Source organism: Meriones unguiculatus, chromosome 4 (assembly GCF_030254825.1).
Source record: "Meriones unguiculatus strain TT.TT164.6M chromosome 4, Bangor_MerUng_6.1, whole genome shotgun sequence".
Classification (NCBI taxonomy): Eukaryota; Metazoa; Chordata; class Mammalia; order Rodentia; family Muridae; genus Meriones; species Meriones unguiculatus.
In genome coordinates this window covers 90,665,955-90,690,310 of record NC_083352.1, presented here as the reverse complement: position 1 = coordinate 90,690,310, position 24,356 = coordinate 90,665,955, and the positions used below count along the sequence as shown (strand labels likewise).

General features: G+C 51.3%; 1 protein-coding gene across 1 annotated transcript; it reads right to left on the bottom strand.

Moving 5' to 3' along the window:
* Positions 1-6,505: 6,505 nt before the first annotated feature.
* LOC110546405 (2'-5'-oligoadenylate synthase 2-like) lies at positions 6,506-23,643 on the bottom strand. The gene is made up of 11 exons (XM_021633216.2): positions 23,323-23,643; positions 22,453-22,705; positions 19,578-19,756; positions 17,468-17,706; positions 16,513-16,654; positions 13,774-13,947; positions 13,399-13,681; positions 10,835-11,022; positions 9,922-10,160; positions 8,417-8,588; positions 6,506-6,929 (listed from the first exon to the last, which is right to left on the bottom strand). Exons 1-11 carry the CDS (start codon positions 23,530-23,532, stop codon positions 6,852-6,854), a joined length of 2,157 nt encoding a protein of 718 aa, XP_021488891.1. The 5' UTR covers positions 23,533-23,643; the 3' UTR covers positions 6,506-6,851.
* Positions 23,644-24,356: the final 713 nt, after the last annotated feature.

The window sequence follows — 24,356 nt, the reverse complement described above, 5'->3', positions numbered from 1 at the left end:
TAGACGCTCTTAGCGACCCCACAGAGCATGGAGCCTGATGGCCCTGCGGGTCCAGGGGGGTCTTCAGTGTTCCATAGGGCATCCTCAGGGAGCAAAAGGCCACATGATGCAAAAGCTGTCCCCAGAGAGCTGACCACTGTGATGAGACTGTACTCAAATGTCCCTCTTGCCCTGAGGGATATGGGAAGTGTCTCGAGTGAAGGATGTAATTTTAGTGGGAAGAAAATGAATACTTGATTTAGTCTTGTTGAAGGGCTGGTAATTAATTGGAACATAATGTAAAATATGCTAATTGGAACGAAATGTAAAATATGCTAATTGGATCATATTGTGAAATAAGTTAAATGTCATATAAAATGAGCTTATTTTCAAGTAACCCATCTTCTCACTCCCACTTACAATGCCATTTCCCTTCTGTGGGCTCAGCTTAGGGGCCCTTCCCAGCTTTCTCTCTCTCTCGCTCTCTCTCTATGTGTGAGCATGTGTTCACATGGATGTATGATATATCTGTGTCTGTGTGGAGGCCATTTTGCCTCGTCTATCTTTTGAGGCAGTCTCTCACTGAACATGGAACTCACCAACGAGGCTAGGTTGGCTGGCCCCTGGGCTCCAGCCATCCTCCGGCCTTCTTCATCCCATTGCTGGGGTTACAAGCACACTGCTGTGCCAGGATTGGTGCTGAAGATTCACACTCAAACTCAGGCACTGAGCAAACCCCCATCTTGGAAATAATAATAATAATAATAATAATAATAATAATAATAATAATAACTAGGGATCCAAGACCAGGCATAGTCTATACACACCTGTAGTTCCAGGACTTGGGGGTGGGGGGCAGAAAGATCAAGCAAAGGTCCAGGGTCATCCTTGGCTATTTATAGAGCGGAAGGCCAGCATGAGCTACAGGAAACCCTTTCTCAAACCAAAGCAGCTAGGACTCTTTTTGGAACTTCAAGTCATGAATCCACAGGGTCAAATTTGAGATCCATGGGAAAGAGCTGTTTCTCGTATAGCTACAGGAGTGGTTTCAGAAATGCCCCAATGGGTTAATTTGGCCATCTGTCCAGTGTCCTTTGGGCATGTAGAAAACCAAGGAAGAGAATAAAAAGTATTTCTGTGCCCCAACTTCTTCCCCTCCCCGATGGTGCAACATGTGGACCCTGCAGGCTACTCAAAGAGACTGCGGCTCAGAATGGCCCTCTGTGCCCCACTCCCATTTCAATGGCTTCTCCCAGCACTGTTACGCCTTCCTGCTTGGACAAATTTAATTCTCCTCAACAACACAAGGTGGCAGAAAGCACAGCCGCAGTGGGAGGCTGAGTGCCTCAGTGAAGGAAGGAGGAGACCAGAGAAGGCAGGGGCAGAAGGAATGAGGTATGGGCAGGCTGAAGCTCTCTGGGGACAGTGTGTCTGTCTTTGGTAGGCCTCAGAAGCGGGCCACAGGTGGGACGCAGCCCTGAAGCAAGTGGCTGACAGGCACTGAGGGACCTCCCTTCCCTCTGCATCCCTCTCAACACTTGCAATGCCCTATCTAAGACAACCCTTAGGATGTTCATCAGGAGTGTCTCACCCAGAGCCTGCAGGAGGGCTCCTCAGACAGTGGCATCAGTCATTGGACCAACAAAACCTGCTGAGTCATTGCTAAATGTGGCTACGATGTTGGATAGGAAGCCGCGGTGCTGATGTGAATGGTGGCTGGGCTCAATTCCCAGCATAGCCATGCTCTTGACGACGGACCTTGACTCTGGGCCTCATCCCTCCGGGCCTTGGTTTACTTTTCTGTCCAATGAAGATAGAATCAAATGGCTCATCATTCTTCAATCCTTCTGGAGGTCTCAGCTTCCCAGAATAGGACTATTAAAGGTGGGAGGGGCTCCGGAGGAGGTGCATGCAGAGGGATGCAAGATGGAGTGTTCCAGGATGGGTGGGGATGTCTCCCAGGCTGCAGCATGGGTATTCTGCTGGGCAAGGAGCAAAGAATGCTTTTGTTTTATTTTAATTGGTATAGTTTTGTTTATGTTCTGCTTTGATTTTGGGGGTGTGCTTCTGCCTCACTTATGGGGTTCCCTATAATACAAAGAAGGAACTGTGTCCCTCTAGGAGGTCCTCAGCCACCCCCCTGCCCCCACCCACAGTTGCCTCTTTGTTCCCCCTAGACTCTGCCTTTGCTTATCTTTGGGTACCCTCTCTGCTGGTGTACCTCTTGTGTGTGTGGGAGGGGCTGCATCAGAGCTCCATTGCATTGCTGTTTGTTCACAAGTAGATGCACTAGCCAACTTCTAGGTTGCTTTGTCACCTGTGATGTCATACCACCAGGGGCCTGGGATAAAAGGACTCCTGCCTCATCCTTCTCTCTCTCTCTCTTCTCTTGCTCTCTCTCTGCCTTGGTTTCTCCCCCTTTCCTGGGCGCCCTCCCCCACCTCTCTGCCCTCATGGCTCATTCAGGCCCTAACTCCCTTCCCTTTCCCTTCCCCCAAATAAAACTCTTACATATCAGATCTGTTGTATGCAAAACATTTTAAAATATATCCTAAAAATTGCCCCAGGAGGCATCGGCTGCCCACCCCTTACTTATTTCAGGGTACCTTGGAAACCCAGACCCCTCAGCGTTCTGACCTTGTCTCTGTTAAGACTCTGAAAAGAACCACCTGAGGGCTTGGAGTTGAACAAAGGAGAAAATGGGGGAAAGAGGGACAGGCCCGGGAATTGCTATGGCAAGCAGATAAAAGGCAGGATGCAGGGCACACATCTATAACCCCAGACCTTCCACAGCAAGCTGGGAGGTGGAGACAGGGAGAATCCGCCAGAAGCTGCCAAGCCAGCTGGAGAAGCACAGCAGGAGAAGCAGGAGAGGCCCTGCCTCGTCAAGGTGGGAGGTGAGAACCTAGAAGTTATTCTATGACCTCCACACACACACACACAGATACACACACCACAGTCACACACACACACACACACACACACACACACACACACACAGACAAAATGTGCAAGGAGAAATCAGGATCTTGAGTGTGGGTGATGTGCATGTTTTTAGTATCACGGAGGGAAGGGACCCGAGAACATTTGTAAACTGAGACATGTATTCTGTGTGCAGTTACCCTAGCAACCAGCTGCCCCCACCCCCAACAAAAAGAAAGCCATGGCCAGAGTAAGGTCACATGAGTGGCTGATGGTTTAGGAGAGTGTAAGCAGATAAAGAGACCACAAGACAAGGCTGTGGCTAGAGGGCTGGTCTTGGGTCCGTGACACAGGGCCTTAATGCCTGTCAGGCGCAACCTGCCCCTGGGCCTGTTTTCCGCTGAGGCTGGTCAAAGAGCAGGAGAGAACTTGTCTCATCAGGCCCTCTATGGGCGGCGTTGGTTCCTGTGGAGACCATCACAGAAGAGAGAGAAAAGGTGAAGAGCAACTGCAGGGATGGGTCTGTGGTCTTCAGTGTCCAAGAGAGGGAGAAGGAAAAAGCATTCAATTCTGACCTGTCCATGCTCCTGTGTCCAGAGTCCTAAAATCACAGCCCAAGCAGCTCCTCAGGAATGCAGTGCTCCTGGAGAATACAGTGTTCCTGGGGAATGCGGTGTTCCTGGGGATGTGGGGCTCCTGGGACCCTGCTGCCAGGCAGGGCCTGAGAGAGAAGAGTCCTGGCCAGCTTCCTAGGACGCCTTTAGCTTTGTCAAAATCCCATGGGAAAGGGACAGGAAAGTTCTATTCTTCCCTGTTCCCCCACTGCCCTTCCCTGCTACACTGACCTTTCTCCTGCAAACACCAATCAGAGAGGCAAAACTGCCACCCTTAAACACGGATCTTAGATGGTCCTGCCCTGCTCTCCAGGACTGGCAGCCTACAGAGGAGAAAAGGGATGGACGCTTACAGATACTTACAGAACGGGTAAGCTTAACCAGGGTGTGTGCACATAGGCATGGTGTAGCCTGCGTGGATGTGGCAGTCAGAAGACAGCTTTAGGGAACCGATCTCTCCTTCCACCATGTTAAGCTCTCAGGGTCAAACTCCGGTCACCAGGCTTGGTGGTAAGCCCTCCTTCATAGGCTAAGCCATCTCGCTGTCCCCCACCTCATTTTTCTGAGACGAGGTCTCTCATAGAATATGGAGCTTGCTATTTTGGTTAGCCTGGCTGGCCAGAGAGTCCCTGGGAGCCTTGAGTCTGCCTACTTTGGCTCTGGGTTATAGGCACGCCACCATGCCTGGCTTTGATGTGGGTGCTGGGATCTGAACTCGGGTTCCCGTGTTTGTGCAGCAAGCTCATCTTAACATGCAGAGCCATTGTCACACCCCTTCTCCTGTTCCTTGTAGCTAAAGCTGATGCCAAACTGACAAAAACAAGTCTGTCAAATTAGCAAGACCACGTGGATTGTGCTGTGGGCTGGCTACCTGCCAGGCCTGACCGTCTCTCTCCTAGTTTTTCATCTTTTATTGTGTGAGTGCAACGGAACCCAGGACGCACCTCCGAATGTGCCATGTCCCTCTCTCTCACTGATATGCTTTAACTGCCGGTTGCGAGACGACATCCTGACCCAGGTTATAGTGTCCCCATCAGCACTGTATGTCAAGGCTCCATCCAGTGACAGTAACTCCCAGATCATTACATCACCCGATGTTGCAAAAACGGCGAATGCTTCAATTTTGCACTCCTTCCAGCACTGATAGGATTGATTATTTTTTTCTGCAAAAATAATAATAATACCTTTCCCTCATTAGTTACGGCCACTTACCGAGCTTGACATGATTGCACAGGTGATCCTGGGTTTAATTATTTCTTGTTCATAAGCATTAATCACCAATTTGCTGAGAAAGGGCTGGTGCCCTAGTTCCTTCCAGCAATAACCAGTGACGGCGTGTTCCCAGGTCACTGTGAATTCTCTCTTATTTCTGCTCCTCACGACTTTAACTTCTTCACAAGATGTTGAGAGGACATTAATGGGAAAGAACGAGGTGTCCCTTTGTCTCCTCTGAGTCTTTCACCGTGCTCTTTGTGGGTATGTGCTTGTGTGGCTTGCACACATGACTTCAGGATCCGTAATTTATCAGGACGGCTCACGGGGTGAGGAAAGCGTGTACTCAAGGCCCCTGTTCATTATGGGGCATATAAATGAACAGCCTAAAGTCACGTGGAAGTCCAGGGAGGGGACGGACTCTGGAGAGGATTCTACCTTCTTGATACACTGAGATGCTTCTCAGTGGGGAGACTCCTGGAGTCACCTTAGCCCGAGACTCTGGTGTGGTCTCAGCACTTCGGGGGTGACTGGTTCCATCACTGGCCATGAGCTGTGAACTGCACCTTAAGCTCTGCCTCTTCCCTGAAGAAGGGCCGGGCTAATATTCAGACCCTCTTAATAGAGTGCTTGGGATTTCTGTCTGGGTGAGCCCACCGAGTCACCTGGGTAGCTTACTCCAGAGATGGGTGAAGGAGTTCACACAGAAGTCAATCCCCTCGGGTGTCGCAGCTCTACGCTCAGAAGCAGCACAGGGGCCAGGCGTCCCCAGAGCAGCAGAGCAAGCACAGGCAGAAGAGGCTCAACCTTACTTGGGGATGCATGGGGCTCGGACCTTATGCACAGTTGAAGCCTTGGGGTGAGGATCCCTGGGCATCTGGGAAGGTAAGGACAGCAGCTGCCAAGGCTAAGACAGGAGATAGCAAGCAGCCATGGAGTGTGTAAAGGGCAGGACTATCCACCCAGCCATATCACCACTATCTTCAGGAGTCCACCTGCAGCTGCTCATCAAAGAACATCACAGCTGGGCCTGGCGGCTGCTGATCTCCCCTCTTGGGCAGGGGGTGGAGGCACGGTGGCAGTGGTGTGGTGAAGGAAATGAGACCCTCACCTAAGTATCCAGCAACTGGTCTCGGCCACCTGAATGCTATTTCGTCCTCTCTCTCTTGAGCTCTCGTGGTCTCTGGGAGGGGCTAGAGGATATGGTGGGAAAGGTGAGAGAGAAAAAGGGTTCTCTCCATGCTGCCTGAGGGAAGCTTTCATCCCTGCTGGGGGCGGACCTTCCAGTGTGCCCGCTTTAGAGTCCCTCTGGCTCCTGCCTGTACCCATGCTCTGTAGGTAAGCCCAATGAACAACTTGGTTCCTCGGGGGAACTTTGAGAAAAGTGCAGCTGGGTTTGTCCTGGGACCTTAGAGCAGTAGATGCTGTTTACATTTCCCCAAGAGACGGGATTTTAACAGCAGAAGTGTGTCGGAGGGGTGGCTGGCTGCTGGGTGGGACACCTCTGTGTCTGCAGGGACAGGGAAGGCCCATGGTTGGAAGAAAGAGACAGACAAAGATGCAGTGGAAGAGCTAGTTGGGGCTGATGGAAATGAAGGGCTCAGGGGGAGAGGCTTAACCTTGGTGACAGAGGGTGGACAAGTGTCTCTGATGGCTGTCACTCGCACAGAGCAGGGGCCGTGATGTGAGGCCCCTGGGTGGAGGTGGGGGAGTGGCAGCCCATGTCTTGATTTTGATCAGAGTCCGTGTAATAAATAGAAAACACCACACACAACAGCTCTGGAATGAAGAGATTTAATGTGCAGGGGGTGGGGAATGGGGAGAGAGACAGAGAGACAGTGGGAGAACGTAGGAGAAGAGGAGGAGGAGCAAGGTGGCCTCACCGAGAGAGAGAGAGAGAGAGAGAGAGAGAGAGAGAGAGAGAGAGAGAGAGAGAAAGAGAGTCACAGAGGAGGGAAGGGGAGAAACGGAAGCGTGGCAGTCAGGTTGTATCTGGAGCACCTGGCCCAGGTGGTGACACAGGATGTTGTCAGGACCCTAAAGGAGTGCAGGAGGGAGAGGCAACAGCCAGGGAAGACTGCACACAGGCTTCATTTTGTAACATGGACTCTTTGCCAGACCGCTCTAGAAGCGTCTTTCGAAGTACCCTCCACCTACAGTGGGGTAGATCTGAGCTCCACAGCTTCCTGGGGTCTGCACCACCTAGAGAAAGAGAGAGGTGTGTGCATGTGTGAAACTTCAAAGAAGAGTACGGTGGCACAAGTCTTTAATTCCAGCAAAGGCAGGTGGGTCTCTGCAAGTTTAAGGCCAGCCTGGTCTACATGGGGAATTCCAGGACATCCAGGGCTACATAATAAGAACCTGTCTCCAGAAAAGAGGCTGGAAAACATATTTGGGAAACTGTGACCCGAGACAAAGACAAAACCAGACTGACTGTTAGCATCAGTCTTGCTAATTCGGGGTGTGAAGACAGGGCACACCCCTGAGGTAGAGTCTCACCTGGAGCCAACTTTCTCTCACCAGAGGACACAACACAGTGTCTCAGCCCCGCCCCCACCCCCATCTAGAAGAGACCAGGGGCAGGGTTCCACAGCCTACAGTGCACAACAGAGACCCCTCAACTCATCCCCAGACATCAGCCGTGCTGAGGAGGGACAGAATGGAGAAGGAATGGAGTGCGCCTGCCTGAGGTAGGGAGGCCTGGAGGGTTTCCAGTGTATCTTGGGTGGAGGAGGCAAACACAACTTTACCCCTTTGCTTGGTAGCCACGATCAAGGTTACGAGCGGCCAAGTAACAATCCTAGGTTTTTTTTACAAGTGTGAGAATGTGGCAATGAAGCGTCTAATCTAATTCTATGTCTCCTCCCTTTTTCCTTTTCCTGTTTTTTTCTCTCTGTTGCATGAACTTGTATACATGTCTGTGTGTGTGCACTGCATATGTCTACATATGCACACGTATGTTTGAGGCCCAGGGTTCTGTCAGGAATCATCCCCGGTCACTATTCCACCTTAGTTATCGAGGCAGGGTGTGTCAATCAAACCCAGAGCTAACTGATCTAGCCAGTTTGCCCCAGGGATCCCACTGACTCATGCTTCCAAGGCTGGAATCACGCTGCCACACCCACCCTGCATTTTTGTGGGTTCTGAGGATCTGAACTCTGCTGAACCATTTCCCCAGACCACTCCCCCTGTCCCCAACTCCACCCGGCCTCAGGTTCCAGACTCTCGGTTATCTGCTCTTTCCCCATCTTCCTGCTTGATGAAGCGGCAATGTGCAGGCATCCGGCAGGGTTCAGGGCCACTCAGCTAAAATCAACCAAAGAGGAGAGCCCCAAAGGTAAGAAAGAATGGTGCCTTTACTTCCAGGGCATAATTGACAACATCTGCCTGGCATTTTGATTGGGGGCATGGGTGGTGCTGCCACAGAGGCACAGGTAGGGAGCAAGGCACTACCTAACAAAGACAAAAGCCTCGGCACTGCCGCAAGATCCCTCCCGGAGAGACCAGGTCCCACCGTGTCACGTGTCCCTGGGTCTCTAGGTACCCTTGACAGGAGAGATGACTGACTGAACTCCTGGAGTCCAGTTTTCATTTCTTTGGGAGCTCAGCAATCTCAAATTACTACAACAAGAAGGTGCTTTGGTTGGGCTCTGTGATGGGGCCACCCGCATTCCTTAGGGCACTCTTACTGGCACGCTCCACGGCTGTACGAGGCCCCTTTGTCCCTCAAGGTCTCTGCCTGGCAGTTGGAAACAGAGGGAGGACAGCCACTCCTTCGCTTCTTTGGCTAGAAGATGCCAACACCAGCGGTCACCTCCTCCCACGTCACCTGTGGGATCTGCGGGATCCAGGATCACAGGCCTGAAGGAGAGGTTAGAAGATGTGAAAGTGTTGTCGCCTAGACCTCTGGCCTCAGCTTTTGGGGCTGGTCCAATTTGTCAGGACACAATGTATCCTGACAGTCCAGATCAAGCAATTGGAATTTACTTAAGAGTCAAAGTAACTTCCTAGAATTGTTATGTTTGAACAACAACAACAACAACAACACCCTGAGCTGTTATTGCTGTGTACAGCAAAGCGTACAGTAGCGACCTTTTTCGAGAGACCCTCACCCAACTCTAAGATGGCAGATAGTGCAGCGTTGCTAAGTAGGTCAGTGCTTGCGGGATAGAGGTGGGGAGATGGGGCTGGAGTGTGCGTGCGTGCCGTGTTCCTGTTCTTAATGCTCCTGTTTCTTCCCTTTGCTCTTTTAGTCTCTCTTTTTCCTTTCTTTTGTTTCCTGCTCACCGTATTAAGCATACACTGTAAGGACCCCCTCCCTTACTGAAATAATTATTTTTGAGACAAGAACTTGCTACACAGACAAGCCTATCCTCTAATTTAAGATGCTCCTGGCTGGGTGTGGTGGCAAACGCCTTTAATCCCGGCACTCGGGGGGGGGGGGGAGAGGGGGCACTTCTCTGTGAGTCGGAGATCATCCTGGCCTACAGAGTGAGTTCCAGGGCAGCGAGGCTATATGAAGAGACCCTGTCTCAAAACAACAACCACCCCCCAAACAAAACAAAAACCTAAAAAATATTTTCAGCTTTCAGCCTCCAAAATGCTGGGGCTGTGGCAGGTACTGTCCTGCCCGTTTTCTTTCTTATTCTTTTGCTTCTGAAAGATAAAACCAGATCTGAGGAGATGCTAATGGCTGGGGCTGGATAAAGGGTATAAGAATCTGCTGCCAGGTCTGGTGACCTGAGTTCAGTCCTCTTGGATAGGTTAGTGGGAGGAAGGAACTGACTCTGAAAAGTGGTCCTTTGACTTGCTGCGGTGTGACCTGCTTGTGTGCATGGGTGTGGGGCTTGGCTGGGGCTGGGAATGGCAGTGCTGTTTCTCAGGGATACCCCGCCATCTCGCAGCCCTCTCAGACTGGCTAGCACACACACATTTCCACGTGACAGAACAGTGAAAGCAGGGCGGGCACCCTCTGCCTGACCCCTGCTTCTGCATCCCTCCCACCCCACGTTTGGCAAGCCACTCCCACTCCCGAGGTTGGGTTTTCTCCCTGTCACTCTTCGGGGCAGCCTCTCCCTCAGGTTCCTGCTGGGAATGAACAAGACCCTGGGGAGAAGAATCCAGGTCATGAAAGAAACAGTGTGGAAGGGAATCGGGTTAATTCAGAATGGGCGTGGGCCTGGGACATAGGCACCTCTTTTTCTGGATCTGGGTCAGGAGGAATGTCCTCATCGGCTCGTCTTGGAAGTCGTAGTTGACCGTCCAGAAGATGCAGAGCTGCTGGTACTTTATGACCAGGTCCAGGACAGTCCGGAAGCCTTCAGCAGTTTCGAAGTCATTCATGCCACTGCCCTGCTCCCAGGCATACACAGTGAGCAGCTCCAGGGCATACTTTGGGGGCAAAGACGGTTTTGCCTTCATTTTCCTTTCACACTGATGGGGAGAGGGGGGATGTCAGATGACCTTGCAAGGCAGAGGAGAGTGTATTTTATGGGTTATGACCTAGAACTTGAAGGGGAGAGACCTAGAGTTCTAGGTAGGGTTGGCATACTAAACAGCGGGCAGAGGGGCACGGGTAGTGCCCTGTGTTTTGGGTAACACCGTAACTGCTGGCTGATAGGACCCTCTGTGTGCTAGCTATGGGCCCTGCCGCACGGATCGCCATGCCAGAGGAGGAGAGGCGGCTTGGGAAAGTCACGTGACATGCTGAAAGTCAAACCAGAGATCCCCAGCCCCCTAGCCCTCAGCTACCCATGGTGACCCCAGTCTTGTCCTGCCTTCTGAGACACAGTGTGGTGTCTGCACAGCAGCACTGGCAACCTGTGGCACACAATCCTAACTTCCGTCACACTTCTCGGCTGCCGCTGAATTCTTTGGCCAACGTGAGGTCAGAATAGGCTACACTAATGCTTTGGTGCTGGGAAGCCCAATAGGCCTGACCCAAACATCATGGCAATCAACAGACCAGTGGCTTCATGAGCAGCATCTCTAAAGAGACCCAGCCCCTAGCATGGGAAGATTTGGGTGTCCAGGGCACTTGGCAAAGTCTGTATCTTGTCTTACTGGTAAAGAAACAGCCAGTTTGGCCAGATCGGGGGCTGGCTGACCTGTTTGTACCAGTGCTTGACCAGGCGGAGAAGACTCTTGAGTTTGGTGGGCCGAGGTTCAATGAAGTTTCGCTGTAGCTCCGTAAAACAGGTTGAAAACTCGCCTCCGATGAAGCTGGGTGATGCATACAGTTCAATAAGCTCGTTGTAGGCTTTGGGCCTGGAGGTGAAGCCGGAACGCAGTTGCCCTATCATGGGAGCAGAATGTCCGTTAGATTGTGATGTATATGGTAAGCAACAGAACAACAACAGATTTTGTTTGAGACAGGGTCTCATATAGCCCACGTTGGCATTGAATGTGCTATGTAGCCAAAGAGGATCTAGAATTTCTGATCTTTCCGCCACTCCCTCCAAGGGCTGAGACTACAGATGTTACAGATGTGCACCACCATGCTGAGTTTATGCAGTACAGGGGATTGAAATCAGGTCTTGGGCGACTCTATCCGTGAATCTATGCTTACAGCCCTCAAAAACTGGTTTTTCAAAACCTTGTTTTTATATGCGTGTGTGTATGTGTATACGTGTGTGTGCATGTACATACATGCACACGTGTGCACATGTATCGTGTGTGCATGCACCTCTAAATGCAAGTGACTGTGAGGGCCAGAAGAGGGCACCAGTTCCCCCGGAGCTGGAGTTAGAGGGTGTGAGCCACTGGATTCTAGTGCTGGGAACCAAACTTAGGTCCTCTGAAAGAACAGCAAGCCCCCTTTCACTACTGAACCATCCTATGATTTTTTTCTTTTTTACATTAGGAGTTTTCAGTTCAACCAGAGCTTTCCTTGGAACCGTTACATATATCTGAAGTACTGATGGCTATCCAAGATGCAGAGAGCAGTGACTGTGTGTTTGGAGGGCATGGTGCTTCTCCAGCGGCACACACACCTGTAAGATCCACTCAGACATCCCCCAGCCACTGTGTCTGATTATATTTGAGATAATTAAAAGGAAATGAGATGGAAGGTCCAGCTCTGTAGTGGCTCTGGCCACATCTCAAGCTCTCAGAGGATTTGGAGCACAGATCTAGGTATTTCTCACGGTTGGAGAAAGACTCGGTCAATTCTGAGCTCAAGCCTGCACACTTCTGTCACTGAGGTATCTTTAATCCACCTCCCGTTTTTGTAAATAAAGTTTTATCTGGACAGAGTTACCCCCTTGCCCCCGTTTGTGGATCTATCATGTATGGCTGTTTTCACATTGAAATGGTAAAGTTGAGTAGTGGAAAACTGTAATCTTCAAGGCTGAAAATATCCCCCGTGTTGCTGTGCTGGTGAATTTTCTGTCAACTTGACACAGACCTAGACACACCTGGGAAGAGGGACTCTCAACTGAGGAACTGCTTCCATCAGACTGGCCCATGGCCATGTCTGTGGGGCATTTTATTGATTGATGAATGAATATATATATATATATATATCCATCTGAGAAACTGTAGCAGGAGGGCTCAGCCTTCTGTGGATGGCACCATCCCTTTAACAAGCAGACCTGGGCTAAATAAGAAAGCTAAGTAAGCATAAGCCCGTGACGGAGGCAGCCAGCCGTCTTCCCCCATGGCTTCAGTTGCTTGCCTTGAGTTTCTGCCCTGAATTCCCTCCGTGATGGACTGAGATCTGAAAGTGTAAGCCAAACGAACCCTTTCTTCCTCTAAGCTGCTTCGTGAACGGATATATGTGTGCTTGTCTGTGCATACCCACTCAGAGGCCGGAGGAGGAGGCTAGGGGTCCTGCCGTATCGTCCTTCACCTTATCCTACGGAGACAGGCTCCCCCACTGCACCTGGAGCTTTCTGGTTCAGCTAGACAGTCTCTGTCTCCACCCAATTCCACTCACCTGACACCCGCCCCAGGTGGCACTGGCGTCACAGGTGTGCCTGCAGTAGAGCCTGGCTTTTCACGTGGATGTTGGTGGACAAAACTCAGGTCCCCACAACCGCATGACAAACATTCTTACCCTGGAGCCATCTCCCCAGCCTACTTCAAGGATTTTTGTTCATCGGTAGCCCTCACTCGTGAATGGGATTTCTGTGGAGGAGTTTTTGCCTATACCTAATTTCCTGTTTTGTTTTGTTTTTAAAGATTTATTTATTTATTATGTATACAGTGTTCAGCCTGCATGTGTGCCTGCAGGCCAGTAGAGGGCACCAGATCTCACTAAAGGTGGTTGTGAGCCACCATGTGGTTGCTGGGAATTGAACTCAGGATCTTTGGCAGAGCAGCGCTCTTAACCCCTGTGCCATCCCTCTAGGCCCAATTTCCTGTTTCTTGCCTCACAAAGCCTTGTCTCACTGTGTTCTTTTATTCCCTTCTCCGCCAAGGAAATGAAGGGATGCTGTGGGCGGTACATACATGTTTCTATGTGCCAACCCTGACATACCACAGATTGGAACTGACAGCTCCTGGAAACTGCCTGGGGTACTTACATGAGAAAGAAATTGCATGTTGCCACAAACCTGCTGGGGCCTGGGCCAGAGCTGGGAGACAACTGCAGCCCTTTACCCAGCCCCCTCCTGGTTTTCCCTCCACTCTTTCCAAAATCTTCTCAGAAGTGAGGGTCTAGGCTTCTTACCCAGCGCGTCATAGGCAGGAAGGATGTCAAAGTCGACGCTCTCGTTGAGATGCTTGGATTTCAAGGTGAAGCTCAGCACCCTGGGGGCCTCCCACTTGGAGATCTCGAACTCCACCTCCCACTCATAGGCCTGCTGGCAGGCTTCTAACTGCTTCCGGATCTCCTGGACGAACAGGGGACGCTCGTTTTTTTGGGAGTGGTAACTGTTCAGCGAACTGAGGAACACAACGATGTCAGCGTCTGAGCCATTCTTCAGAGCTGTGCCTTTGGCACTGGATCCTCCCTAGGGAGGACAGGGACAGTGAGATGCTGCCTCCCCTTCCCCTTGTCTCTCTGGCTCCCGAGAGCTGGGGCCGGGGAAGGGCCAGCACTCACCTTGATAACCTTCAGGACATTGGTGCTTGAGTACCGGAAGCAGTGTTCTTTCAGGAATGAACAGATGATGTCCACGGCTTTTTTGATCTGCTCTAGGAAGACCTTGTTAGGCTGGAGGAAGTCTCCGATGAACTTGTCTAGTAAGTGGCTTGGTGTGATGAAGAGTGGCGTGGGCTGGTGGGGAGGAGAGAACCCTGTCTCTCCTGCTGCCGGCCTGCTTCCGGCCATGGGCAGAGTCCTTCCTGTTTCTGGGGCTTGCACTGATGTACTGAGAATGTACTTGAGATGCCAGATAAGACTTAACATTCCCCTCACCCCACCCTAGCAGAAACTTTTCCCCAAGCTCCTTCTAAGGTTCCTGTGGGGGTACAGACATGGGCGGTACCCTGGGCCAGCATGAGATCCCCAAGAACTTTCCAAGAGGCAGGTAGGAGGGTCAAATTTGAACAAGGAGATGTGAGCACACAAGCAGAGAGGAGGGGGCTTAAGACTTTTGGGCTAATGGCTTTAAAGATGGACAAAGGAGCGATGAGGCGCTTGACTAGGGAAGGGGGCCTCGAGTGTCTCCATCACAGCACTGTGAGGCCGCTTTGGGGTTGTCCACTGCTGGAATGATAAGACTGTGGTACATGCTTTAAGCAGGAGTGGAGAGGAAGAGTGGTGTAAGCAGACAGGTTTTCCGGAGAGCACTGGCAGGGAGCGGTACATCCTTGAGGACAAGACAGGCGCTCAGCTCCAAAGTCCTGGTTGCTCTTGGCGCCCCTGGATGTTATGACCCTTAGCAGCAGCACCAATCCTTCCCCTCCCACAACTCAGATGGTACATAGGGTGGGCACGTGTGAACTCGTATACATGTGCCCCGTGTATGTGTGTGTGAGTGTACACACGGATATGAGGATGTGAGTGCTCTGTGTGCGTGAGTGTGTGCGCCGTGTATGCCCATGAGCATGCATGCAAATGTGAGTGTAGGCAGCTGTGAGTGCCTACGCGTGCCCACGAGTGTCAGCACCGTGCGCGCACCTTTGACAGTGTGAGGGTCCAGGCGCAAAGATTCGTGTTCATACATGAGTATGTGTGTTTGTATGTGAGTGTGCACATACATGTGTATGAACCTGAAATGCTCATTGCTGTTTGTGTGTTGGTTCCTAGGCCTTGACTTGAAGCAGCTGTTGAGAGAGGGATGACATCATGGTCTGGAAGGGATGGGAGACGGCAGCAGAGGGATCAGAAGGTGCCGTAGAGACCAGAGAGGCGGCTCAGCAGTTCGGTGCTCTGTCTGCTTTGTCAGAGGACCCAGGTTTGATTCCTAGCACCCAGGTGGCGGCTCACAACTATCTGTAACTCCAGTTCCATGGGATCTGACGCCCTCTTCCAGCCTCTGTGGGTACTGAACAAACTCAGGCACTTGTACACATAATTAAAAAAAAAAAATCTTTAAAAGGTGGGGTAGGGGAGACATGACCACCGAACATACCATGTACCTGTGTGCTGGGAAGAGGGTCTGGGGGTGGTCTTGGTATGACAGAATATGAAGATGGTGTGTGTCAGCACACAGCCACCAAGATGGTGGGTGTGGCTTACATTTTGACAGCACCATGAACCTAAATTTGCCTTTGACCACAGACTGGTGGTTGTGGCATGTGACCACCATCATAGTGATGAGGCTAAATGTGCACATGTGTGAATGGCAGCCAGCCAAAAAAGGCAAGGGCCAGAGTTCCTCTCTGTGAAACCCGCACAGGCACTATCCATCCCTTTTCGCAGTGATAGATGTTTGAAAGCTCAGAAGGAGATGGTGGGAAGGTAGCACCCTGTCCCTACCTTGGGAAGTCAAGGAGGCTGTGACAAGGATGTGGTGAAAAGAGAGCCTGGGGTTGGGGGGCACGGGAATAATTGTGGAGTCCTTGACATCCGGGGAGTGACCCCATTCACCGACACTGTGCTGTCCTTCTGTCCATCCCAGATTCCTCTGCAGATGAGCCGTAGCTCCCGCCTCCCACACTTTGGATATGAGCTTGTCCCTTGTCTGGGAGAGGTGGGGTTTGACTGGGGCCAGCAAAAGCAGCCTTTGAACGGATCCAGCAGGTCTAACTTGAGGATGCAGTGAAACCTTCCTCGGCCAGGCAGATTGTATCAGCTTCACTGCTGGCTTCTAGGAGGCTCCACCCCCTGTCTCTGTCACCCCCAACCCCCGCATCCTGCTTTCCCTCTTGTATTAGCAAATTAATGTCTTTTCTGGGAGGACCCACTCTCTGTGTCCCCTTTCCCACCTTTGTGGGTCATCTTTGTGGCCTCTAAGAGTTGGTTAAGTGTCCCCTAAAATATATTGGGGTTTGGACCTATAGTACCCGTGACTGTGACCCAACAGGAAATGGGGCTGTAAGAGAAGCCATCATAACCAGGGTGGCTAGTTCAACATGACTGTTGTTCTTAGACCCACACAGAGAAAAAAGCATGCTGCAGGGTAGACGTGTGACAGACACCACAGGCAGGGTGATGATGTCCCAAGCAAGCCAGGGATCCGTGCTGTCCATTCCAACCTCCCAGGAGAACCCCACCCCCTCCCCATTTCTTGTCTTTGAACCTTCAGCATCCAGAACGGTGGTGAAATAAACTTCCATTGCTTCTAGCCCTGCTGAGTGTGTGACTGAGTTAGAGTGGTCACACACAGGAAGTCAAGGCACACCCTCCTAAATCAGTGTCAGGAGGATGCGCCCTCCAGCCAGGAAACCCTCTTACCAGAACATTCCAACATGGCCCACTCGACACATTCAGGCTGGGAGAGGACAGCCAGGCCTGAGCCTCCGCTGTCAGCAGCTGCCAGAACCCATAGTCTCTGCCCACATTATTGGTTGGGTCAGCTGGATCCAAGATGATCGGCCTAGGAATTTATCATCAGATTAGAAGAAATCCAGCCTGGTTTTAGTAGCACACACCTTTAATCCTAGCACTTAGGAGGCAGAAGCCGCTAGATCTCTGTGAGTTCAAGGCCAGCCTGGTCTACAGAGTGAGTTCCAGGCCACCCAGAGCCCTTATCTCATACCCTTCTCTTCCTCCACCCTCCCAAAAAAGTCAGGGACTAGGAAGACATCTGAGTGTGCTTAGAGTTCAAAAAAGGACTGGATCCCCAGGGTCAGATGATTGTTCAGGGTTCCTGAATAAACTGCATTGAAAAAAAAAAAAAAAAGGACTGGAGTTTGGGACCTGACACCCATGAGAACATGGGTGTCCTGAAGACGGATTTAACCCAGGATCTGAGCAGGTAGAGAGACAGCAGGGGGCTTGCTGCCTTCCAGCCTAGTTGAAGAAACAGGAGCCCAGGTTGAAGAAGAGGGAGATCCTGCCTCAGAGGAATAGGTGAAGAACTCCTGATATACTCCTCTGGTCTCTGTGTGCAAAGCAGTGTGCAACCTCAAAGATGTGCGTGCACAGACACACTCACACAGTCACACAAATAAAGCTTAATCAAAGAAAAAAGTCGGACTGGGGAAGTACCTGCCTCACAAACAGGCCCCAAGTTGGGGGTCCCCAAGACTCACTCTCTCTCTCTCTCTCTCTCTCTCACACACACACACACACACACACTCTCTCTCTCTCTCTCTCTCTCACACACACACACACACACACACTCTCTCTCTCCCTCTCAGTGGGGGAGGGGGGCTCCACATCTGGAGAGACGAGGGAAGCTGGGTACCTTTGGGACCTGAGCTGGTGTAAAAGGGTGTTCCTGACCGTCTCATCCTCAAAGTTGTAGTTGACGGTCCAGTAGACACACAGCTTTGTCGACTGCCTGACGAGGTGCAGCACGGTCCTGACACCTTCTGCGATGTCGAAGTCTTCATCCTGGCAGCCCTGCTCCCAGGCGTACACAGTGAGGAGCTCCAGTGCGTACAACAGTGACGGGGGCGGGGAAGCCATCCACTTCTGCTGGCACTGCGAGAGAAGGCGAGACCGTCAGGAGGCCCGAGTCCAGAAGCTGCCGACACCCCCCACACCTGGACGTCAGGGCGTCGGTACCAGCAGATGCTGACGAAGGTGTGGAAAGAGCACGTGGGATGCTCACGCCGCCCACTCGAGTGTGTGTGGGTACGGGTGATTGTACATGCGGATGCCTGTATGTGAATGTGTAGTGTGTGTGAACATGTATGACTGTGTGTGTGTGTGTGTGTGTTTGAGTGGGCGTATGTGATTATGTGAATGTAAGTGTGTGTGCTTGTGTGTGTGAATGCCTACGTGAGTGTGGAAGTGTGTGCACGTGATTCTGTCAGCGTGTGAATGCATGTGCATGTGTGTGAGTCTGAGTTTCGTGTGTGAGTGTGTGTAAGAGGGAGAGAGTAAAACAGGTCAAAGACAGGTATCTCCCTCAGTTACTCTCCACCTGGCCTCTGGCCAAACCTGGAGCTCACTGCTTGGCTCCGGTGGCTTCCCAGGGAGCCCGAGGACCAGGGAATCTCCCTGTGTCTGCTGCTGGGGCTACAGCCTCAGACTGCCTGGATTCCTACTGAGTGGGGTCCGCATGCTTGCACAGGGGTCCGCTTTAGATAGAGCCCACTTATGTAAACAGAGGTGCACATCTGTGCTGTCTGGGGCTCTGTCTGAGAACCTTAGAACCCAAGACTCCACTGCATATTTACCCAAGAAAAATACATGCTTAAGTTCACACAAGACAAGTTAGAGAACACCCGCAATGACCCAATTCATCGAGGCCACGCCCTGGAAATGAGCCGAGGGCCCAACACAGCAGAGAAGAACGGCAGGGGTGCTATGATGGAGTAGCACAAGGAAATGGAAAGCTAAAAGGGAGGGAGGGAGGAGGGTGCCAGTTGTGTGCAATATGACCCACGTGCAGGGTTTGAAAATAAGGGAGGGCCAGCAAAAGGGTTCAGTGAGGAAAGGTGCTAGCCGCCAAACCTGGTGAACTGAGTTCCATCCCCGGGACCGATAGAGTGAAAAGAGAAAACCCGCTCCTGTATGTTGTCCTCTGACCTCTGCACATATGCTATGGCACACACATACACCCCACATATTCTTTGGATGAGATTAGCGGTGACTGATACTAGAATTTAAAATTTATTTTTAGTATGTTTAATTTTTTTTATTATTTATTGTATATCTATGTGTGTTTTGTGTGCATGTGTGTCTGTGTGCCAGGTGCATGCCTGGTGCCTACGGAGGCCAGAGGAGGGCACTGGCTCCCCTCAGAAGGTTGTGAGCTGCCATGCAGGTGCTGGGAATTGAACCCAGGTTCTCTGGAAGAAGAGCCAGTGCTCTTAACCACCGAGCAATCTCTCCAAACCCTTATTGTTTTTAATTATGTGTCTGTGTGGCTCTGTTTGTGTGAGTTCAGGTGCCTGCATAGGCTAGAGGTGTCAGATCTCCCCAGAGCTAGAATTACAGCTGCTGGTGGGAATCTAACTCAGGTCCTCTGGAAGAGCAATACATGCTCTTAACCACAGAACCATCTCATCTCCTCAGCCTCCAGATTTTTCTTTTTAGAAAAGGGTCTTGCTGTATGGTTGCAGTAAGCCTTGAACTCTAGAGCCCCTTGCCTCCACATCTGGAGTGCTGGGGCTACAGTCATGCAGGCTGTGGTAGGCTGTTAGTGTTGTTGAAATTTCTTTGCTCTGAATGATCTCAGTTGGAGGGTAATAATTCAATGGGCCACGGTGGCACCTGGCTTTGGTCTCAGCTCTTGGGAGACAGAAGAAAGTGGATCTCTGCGAGACTGAGGCCAGCCTGGTCTACAGAGTGAGTTCCAGGTTGGACTAAGGCCCTCTTTAAAACAAGGCAACCATGCAGATCACCTCTTGGTACCAGTGCTTGACCAACAGGATCAAGTCCTTCAGCTTCCTGGGGCATCGTTCGAAGAATCGCTGCTGCAGTGTGGTGAAGCAGGCCGCGAACTCCCCCGGCGAGGCTCCGGCTTGATCCATGGCTTTTTTGAGGTCCCGATAGACCCTGGAGCTGGGGTTCTCACCGAAGCCTGGTGGGAGAGAGCAGCGGGAAACTCAGCCGGAGCTGGGGAGATCTGCGAGGGGGCAGCTGGCCCAAGACGGGATCAGCGGAGGCGCACACAACAGGAGGCAGTAAATGACACACGAGAATAAAGGCCCCAGATTCATACCAAAGCCAAGTGTACCAAAGGCGCAACTGCCTTCATCTGTGAAACAGAATGACTTCTACCTCACAGAGACCTGGCGGCACTCCGAGGCGGCAGGAGCCGGGAAGGGCAGAGGTGCGCTGAACCAATCTCCATTCCTGCTTGCTGAACTCTGCTTGTTAACATATTTAGGCACACAGTAATCATCTGTGCCCTTGCTATTATTGAGTGCCGCCTGTATACTGGGAACAGTTGGAGTCCTTTTTGCAAAAAAAAAAAAAAAAAGTAACATGTAAGTCTTCTAAACCTCTTATGAGGCCCAACTGCTACAGCTAATTTTAGGGGAGACACCCTGAAGTCAAATAAACTGGAGTCAGTTTTGGGGTCAAAGGTCCTGGAGAAAGAAACCAGGGCAGCAGCCTGCCTGACCTGGTAGAGACAATTAGATCAGACTAGTTGGCCTTTTATTTAGTAAAGGAAGTTATTTTTGAGTCCCCGTGTAGGGTCTTTTTTTTTTTTTTTTTTTAAACACAACTGAACAATGATTTTATTTCTGTTGCGTAACCTTGTTACAGGTAGCTGTATTCAAATTCAAATGCTTTGTATTGTATTGCTACTGTTGACGTACTATGTTTTGCATATGTCTGAACAACTCTACATTTAAAATATTGTTTCCATTAGAAAAAAAATGAACTAATAAGTGTCAGATGGAGATGAAGAAGAAACATACTTTGTATATTTATAAGATGGAGTCATTTAAAGAACGCGTAGTTTCTCAGCAGCATCCACTGCTTCCTTGTGACTGAGTCTTATGTTGGACGATGCAAATCTATCGCTACCTGGTGGCAGTATCGGGGTACTACATGTGCAGAATTAATTTCTCCTGGCACCTTACTGGGTCAAGGCAGCAAGGGTGGGGCTGGCCTGATCTCTCACCACCAGGCTCTGGGCACCGGAAGAGAGAGCCCAGAATTCACTGCAGCAACGCAGCCTCACATCTCTAACTCCTGAATTCCTCTCTCTCTCTCTCTCTCTCTCTCTCTCTCTCTCTCTCGGCAGGGACACCGTTGCAACTAAACGAACCCGGAAGCTTAGTTGCTCAGATTTTAGACTTAGTGACAAGGGACCCACTGGGGACATGTACCAGTTACTTTTCTGGCTGCTGGGATGGAACGTCGGGCCGGAGCCACCAAAGGGGGAAGGCTTTCTTTTGGCTCACTGTTAAGAGGGTACAGCATTGTGAGGGGGGAGAGATGGCTCCAGGAGGTGGCGCCTCATGCTCCCTTCTTGGACCAGGAAGCAAACGCAGAGAGCCTAGAAGTGGGGTTGGAAGCAGGGCGGGGTTACCCCCTCAAGGCTCGCTTCTCAGCCTCTTGCTAGGACCCCCTCTCCACACCCTCCCAAATGAGGGCCACCAGCTGGGGGCCAAGTGTTCATACACATGGGCCTGGAGCGGGCATTTCACCGTCCAACCCTACCAGCCGAGAAGGGCCCAGGGCCACACCTCTGCACTGTTCTCTGACCCTGGCCACCTTCTCGGGAGCGCCACACTGTAGAATTGTGTACATCTCCACCTCTTCAGAAAACGGGGGGCAGTGGCTATTCAAGGCCCCAGGAACCCAGAAGTTTCTCAGTGCTGTGGACAATGAAGGCACCCTAGCCTCCAGCTCGGAGGTCCTGGGGTGTCAGACTAGTGGAGCCTACCATTGGCAGTGTGGCCACAGCATAGTCCTGTCTTTCTGTTTTCCCATGTAACGGTCTATCTCTATATCCATCCATTTTCCATCTGGCCACAATCCCCCATCCATCCATTTTTCCACCTGTCTATACAGCCACCCATACATCCTCATACATATACATCTATCCTCATATCCATCCATCCATCCATTCATTCATCCATCCAGTAAGCACCGAGCCACCCACCTCCATCCTTCTGTTCCCTTTCTTTCCTGCCATTTGTCCATACATCTATCACCCATCCATTTACCCACTCACCTACAAAAAGTCCATATTAGATTCAAGAGTCTATAACATTATATCCAGAGTAAATGAGGCAAGCATGACGTTTTAGACAGTATGCCCAGGGTAGGAGGCTCTTCTCTCTATGGGGTTGTGATGGTTTCAGTGAGAATGGCCCCAGAGGCCCATAGATTTGCATGCTTAGTCCCTACTTGATGAATTGTTTGGGAAGGATTGGGAGGTACATCTTTGTTGGAGGAAGTGTGTTGCTGGGGGTGGGCTTTGAGGTGTCGAAAGCCCACGCCAGGCCCCATGTCTCTCCTCTCCAGCTACTGCTCCAGGGCTATGCCTGTCTGCTTCCTGCCATGATGTTAAAGGACTAACCTCTGAAACTGTAAGCCAGCCCTCAGTTAAGTGTTTCCTTTTATCAGAGTTGCCTTGGTGATGGTATCTCTTCACAGCAACAGAACACTGACTAAGACAGGGTTTTACAAGCCACATTTTGGAAACACCCAGTTTTGTCTGTCACGGTCTCAGCCAATAGGACCTAAGTATCCTCCAACACCCCCCCACCCAGTACTCCAAAAAAATTTGGACCCTCTGCTCCCTGGATCACTCACAAAGAGGATTGAAGGCTGGAAGCAGCTGCAAGAGCATCTTCTGCCCTTGTATGGACACTGCTACTTCAAGGGTGGCCCCACGGTTTACTGAATTCTTGTACTTCTCATGGTTTTTCAGCTGTTGTCCAATCAAATCGAGGAGTTTATATTGGTTTTTCTTCTGATCCTGGAACTGCTGGAAGTGACCCATGAAGAGAACAAGGGTACCGTCGGAGAAGCCTCGCAGGACTGTTTGCCGGCCATAGGAGCCACCCTGCAGGGAATGGAGCAGCAGTTGTGAGGGCTGAACTTTCTGTGGCTCCAGTGACATTTCTCAGGTCGAATGAAATCCCTGAATGTCACCACCTCTTTAAAATCAGGTTGCCAGCATTAATTTTCATCCCTGTCAGCATTTTGCATGCTCACTCCAAACTGGAGGCACCTGAAACTGCAGTAAGAGGAACAAACAACACAGCGGAGTACTATACAAGAACGAAAATGCTTACATGAACCAAAAAAAAAAAAAATCTCACAAATGTGGAGTCCAAGACACCGTGCAGCAGAGCGCACATGCCCGTGATCGGTCCTGGCAGTGGACCGAGCTCCGATTACAGCAGCTCCTGTGCTACGAACACTGGGTGCCTTACCATTACTCTGCAGTGGGGTCCAGGCTGACCTCATTCTGCAGAGCGGGACACGGAGGCACAGGCTGGTGACGCAGCCCACAGCAGTCCTGCGGCCCGGCAGGCGAAGAAGGCCTGGCTGCAGCTTAGGCCCTGTGCGCTGTCTGTCCTCCAGAGAGAGAAAAAGCCCTGTGCAGTCAGCACCCCCACCCCTGGGACAGTGAACTCTCCTCAGATCCTGAGCCTTGTCCCCAGCCCTGAGCCTCACCTTCGCCACTGCCTCCACAGGGATGCCATTGCTTCGCAGGAAGGCACAGATGGCGTCCGCAGCCTGGTCTATCTGCCTCAGACATCCTTCGTTGGGTTTGAGGTTTGCCTGGATATACTCGTCTAGCTTGTGCGCTGGCCATCCAGGTGAGTGGCCAGGTGACCAGCCAGGTGACCCACCAGAGGACTCACTAGCCAGCCAATTTCCCATAGTTGCTAGCTGGCCCTAGAAAGGCTGTGAATGGCAGAGGAAGAGAGGAGTTAACTCAGGTCCCAGGACTGCTGCTCTGCTCATGGGGGCGTTTCTGGAAAGAGGAAGTAAAATATACAGCCACTGCCCCACCCACATTACATCTTAGGAGCTGTAGGAAATCGAAACCCAAGTGTGGGAATCACTGCCCAGCAGCTGCCAAAGGGGGAGTGTCTAGGTAGCTGACTATTCCTGAGGACACTCCGGCTTAAACCTAAACTTCCAGAGCCTCAGAGGGACACTCGTGCAGGGCCAGATGTGTGTGTCCTTCCGTGCAGGACTGACTTCTTGATGCCTCTATCTCCCCCACCCGTGGACAGAGCCTGCCTCAAAAACAAAACAAAACCTTTGACAGAGTGCTGGCCCAGTGCTCCCTAAACACTAAGGTGACTTGGTTTTATTGAGGGTGGAGGCTGTCCCACACACCGCCCCTTCCCTTGTGTTTCCCTTGTGCTGGGGCACTCAGCGCCAGTCAGGGCTCTACAGAAAGAGTCCAGGGAAGCTAATGACTTGCTTAAAGACACACAGTAAGGCAGGCGCCCTGGCAGATGCAGGCTTCCTTTCTGTCTTAGGGTGAACACCGAGCCCTGAAGAGTCAAGAGCTTATAAACACACACACACACACACACGCACGCACACACACACACACACACACACGCGCACACACACACACACGAACACACACATGCACACATACACGCACACAGATGTGTGTGCACATACACATGCATACATCATGCACATGGGCACGCATACACACATACACACACACACACACACACACA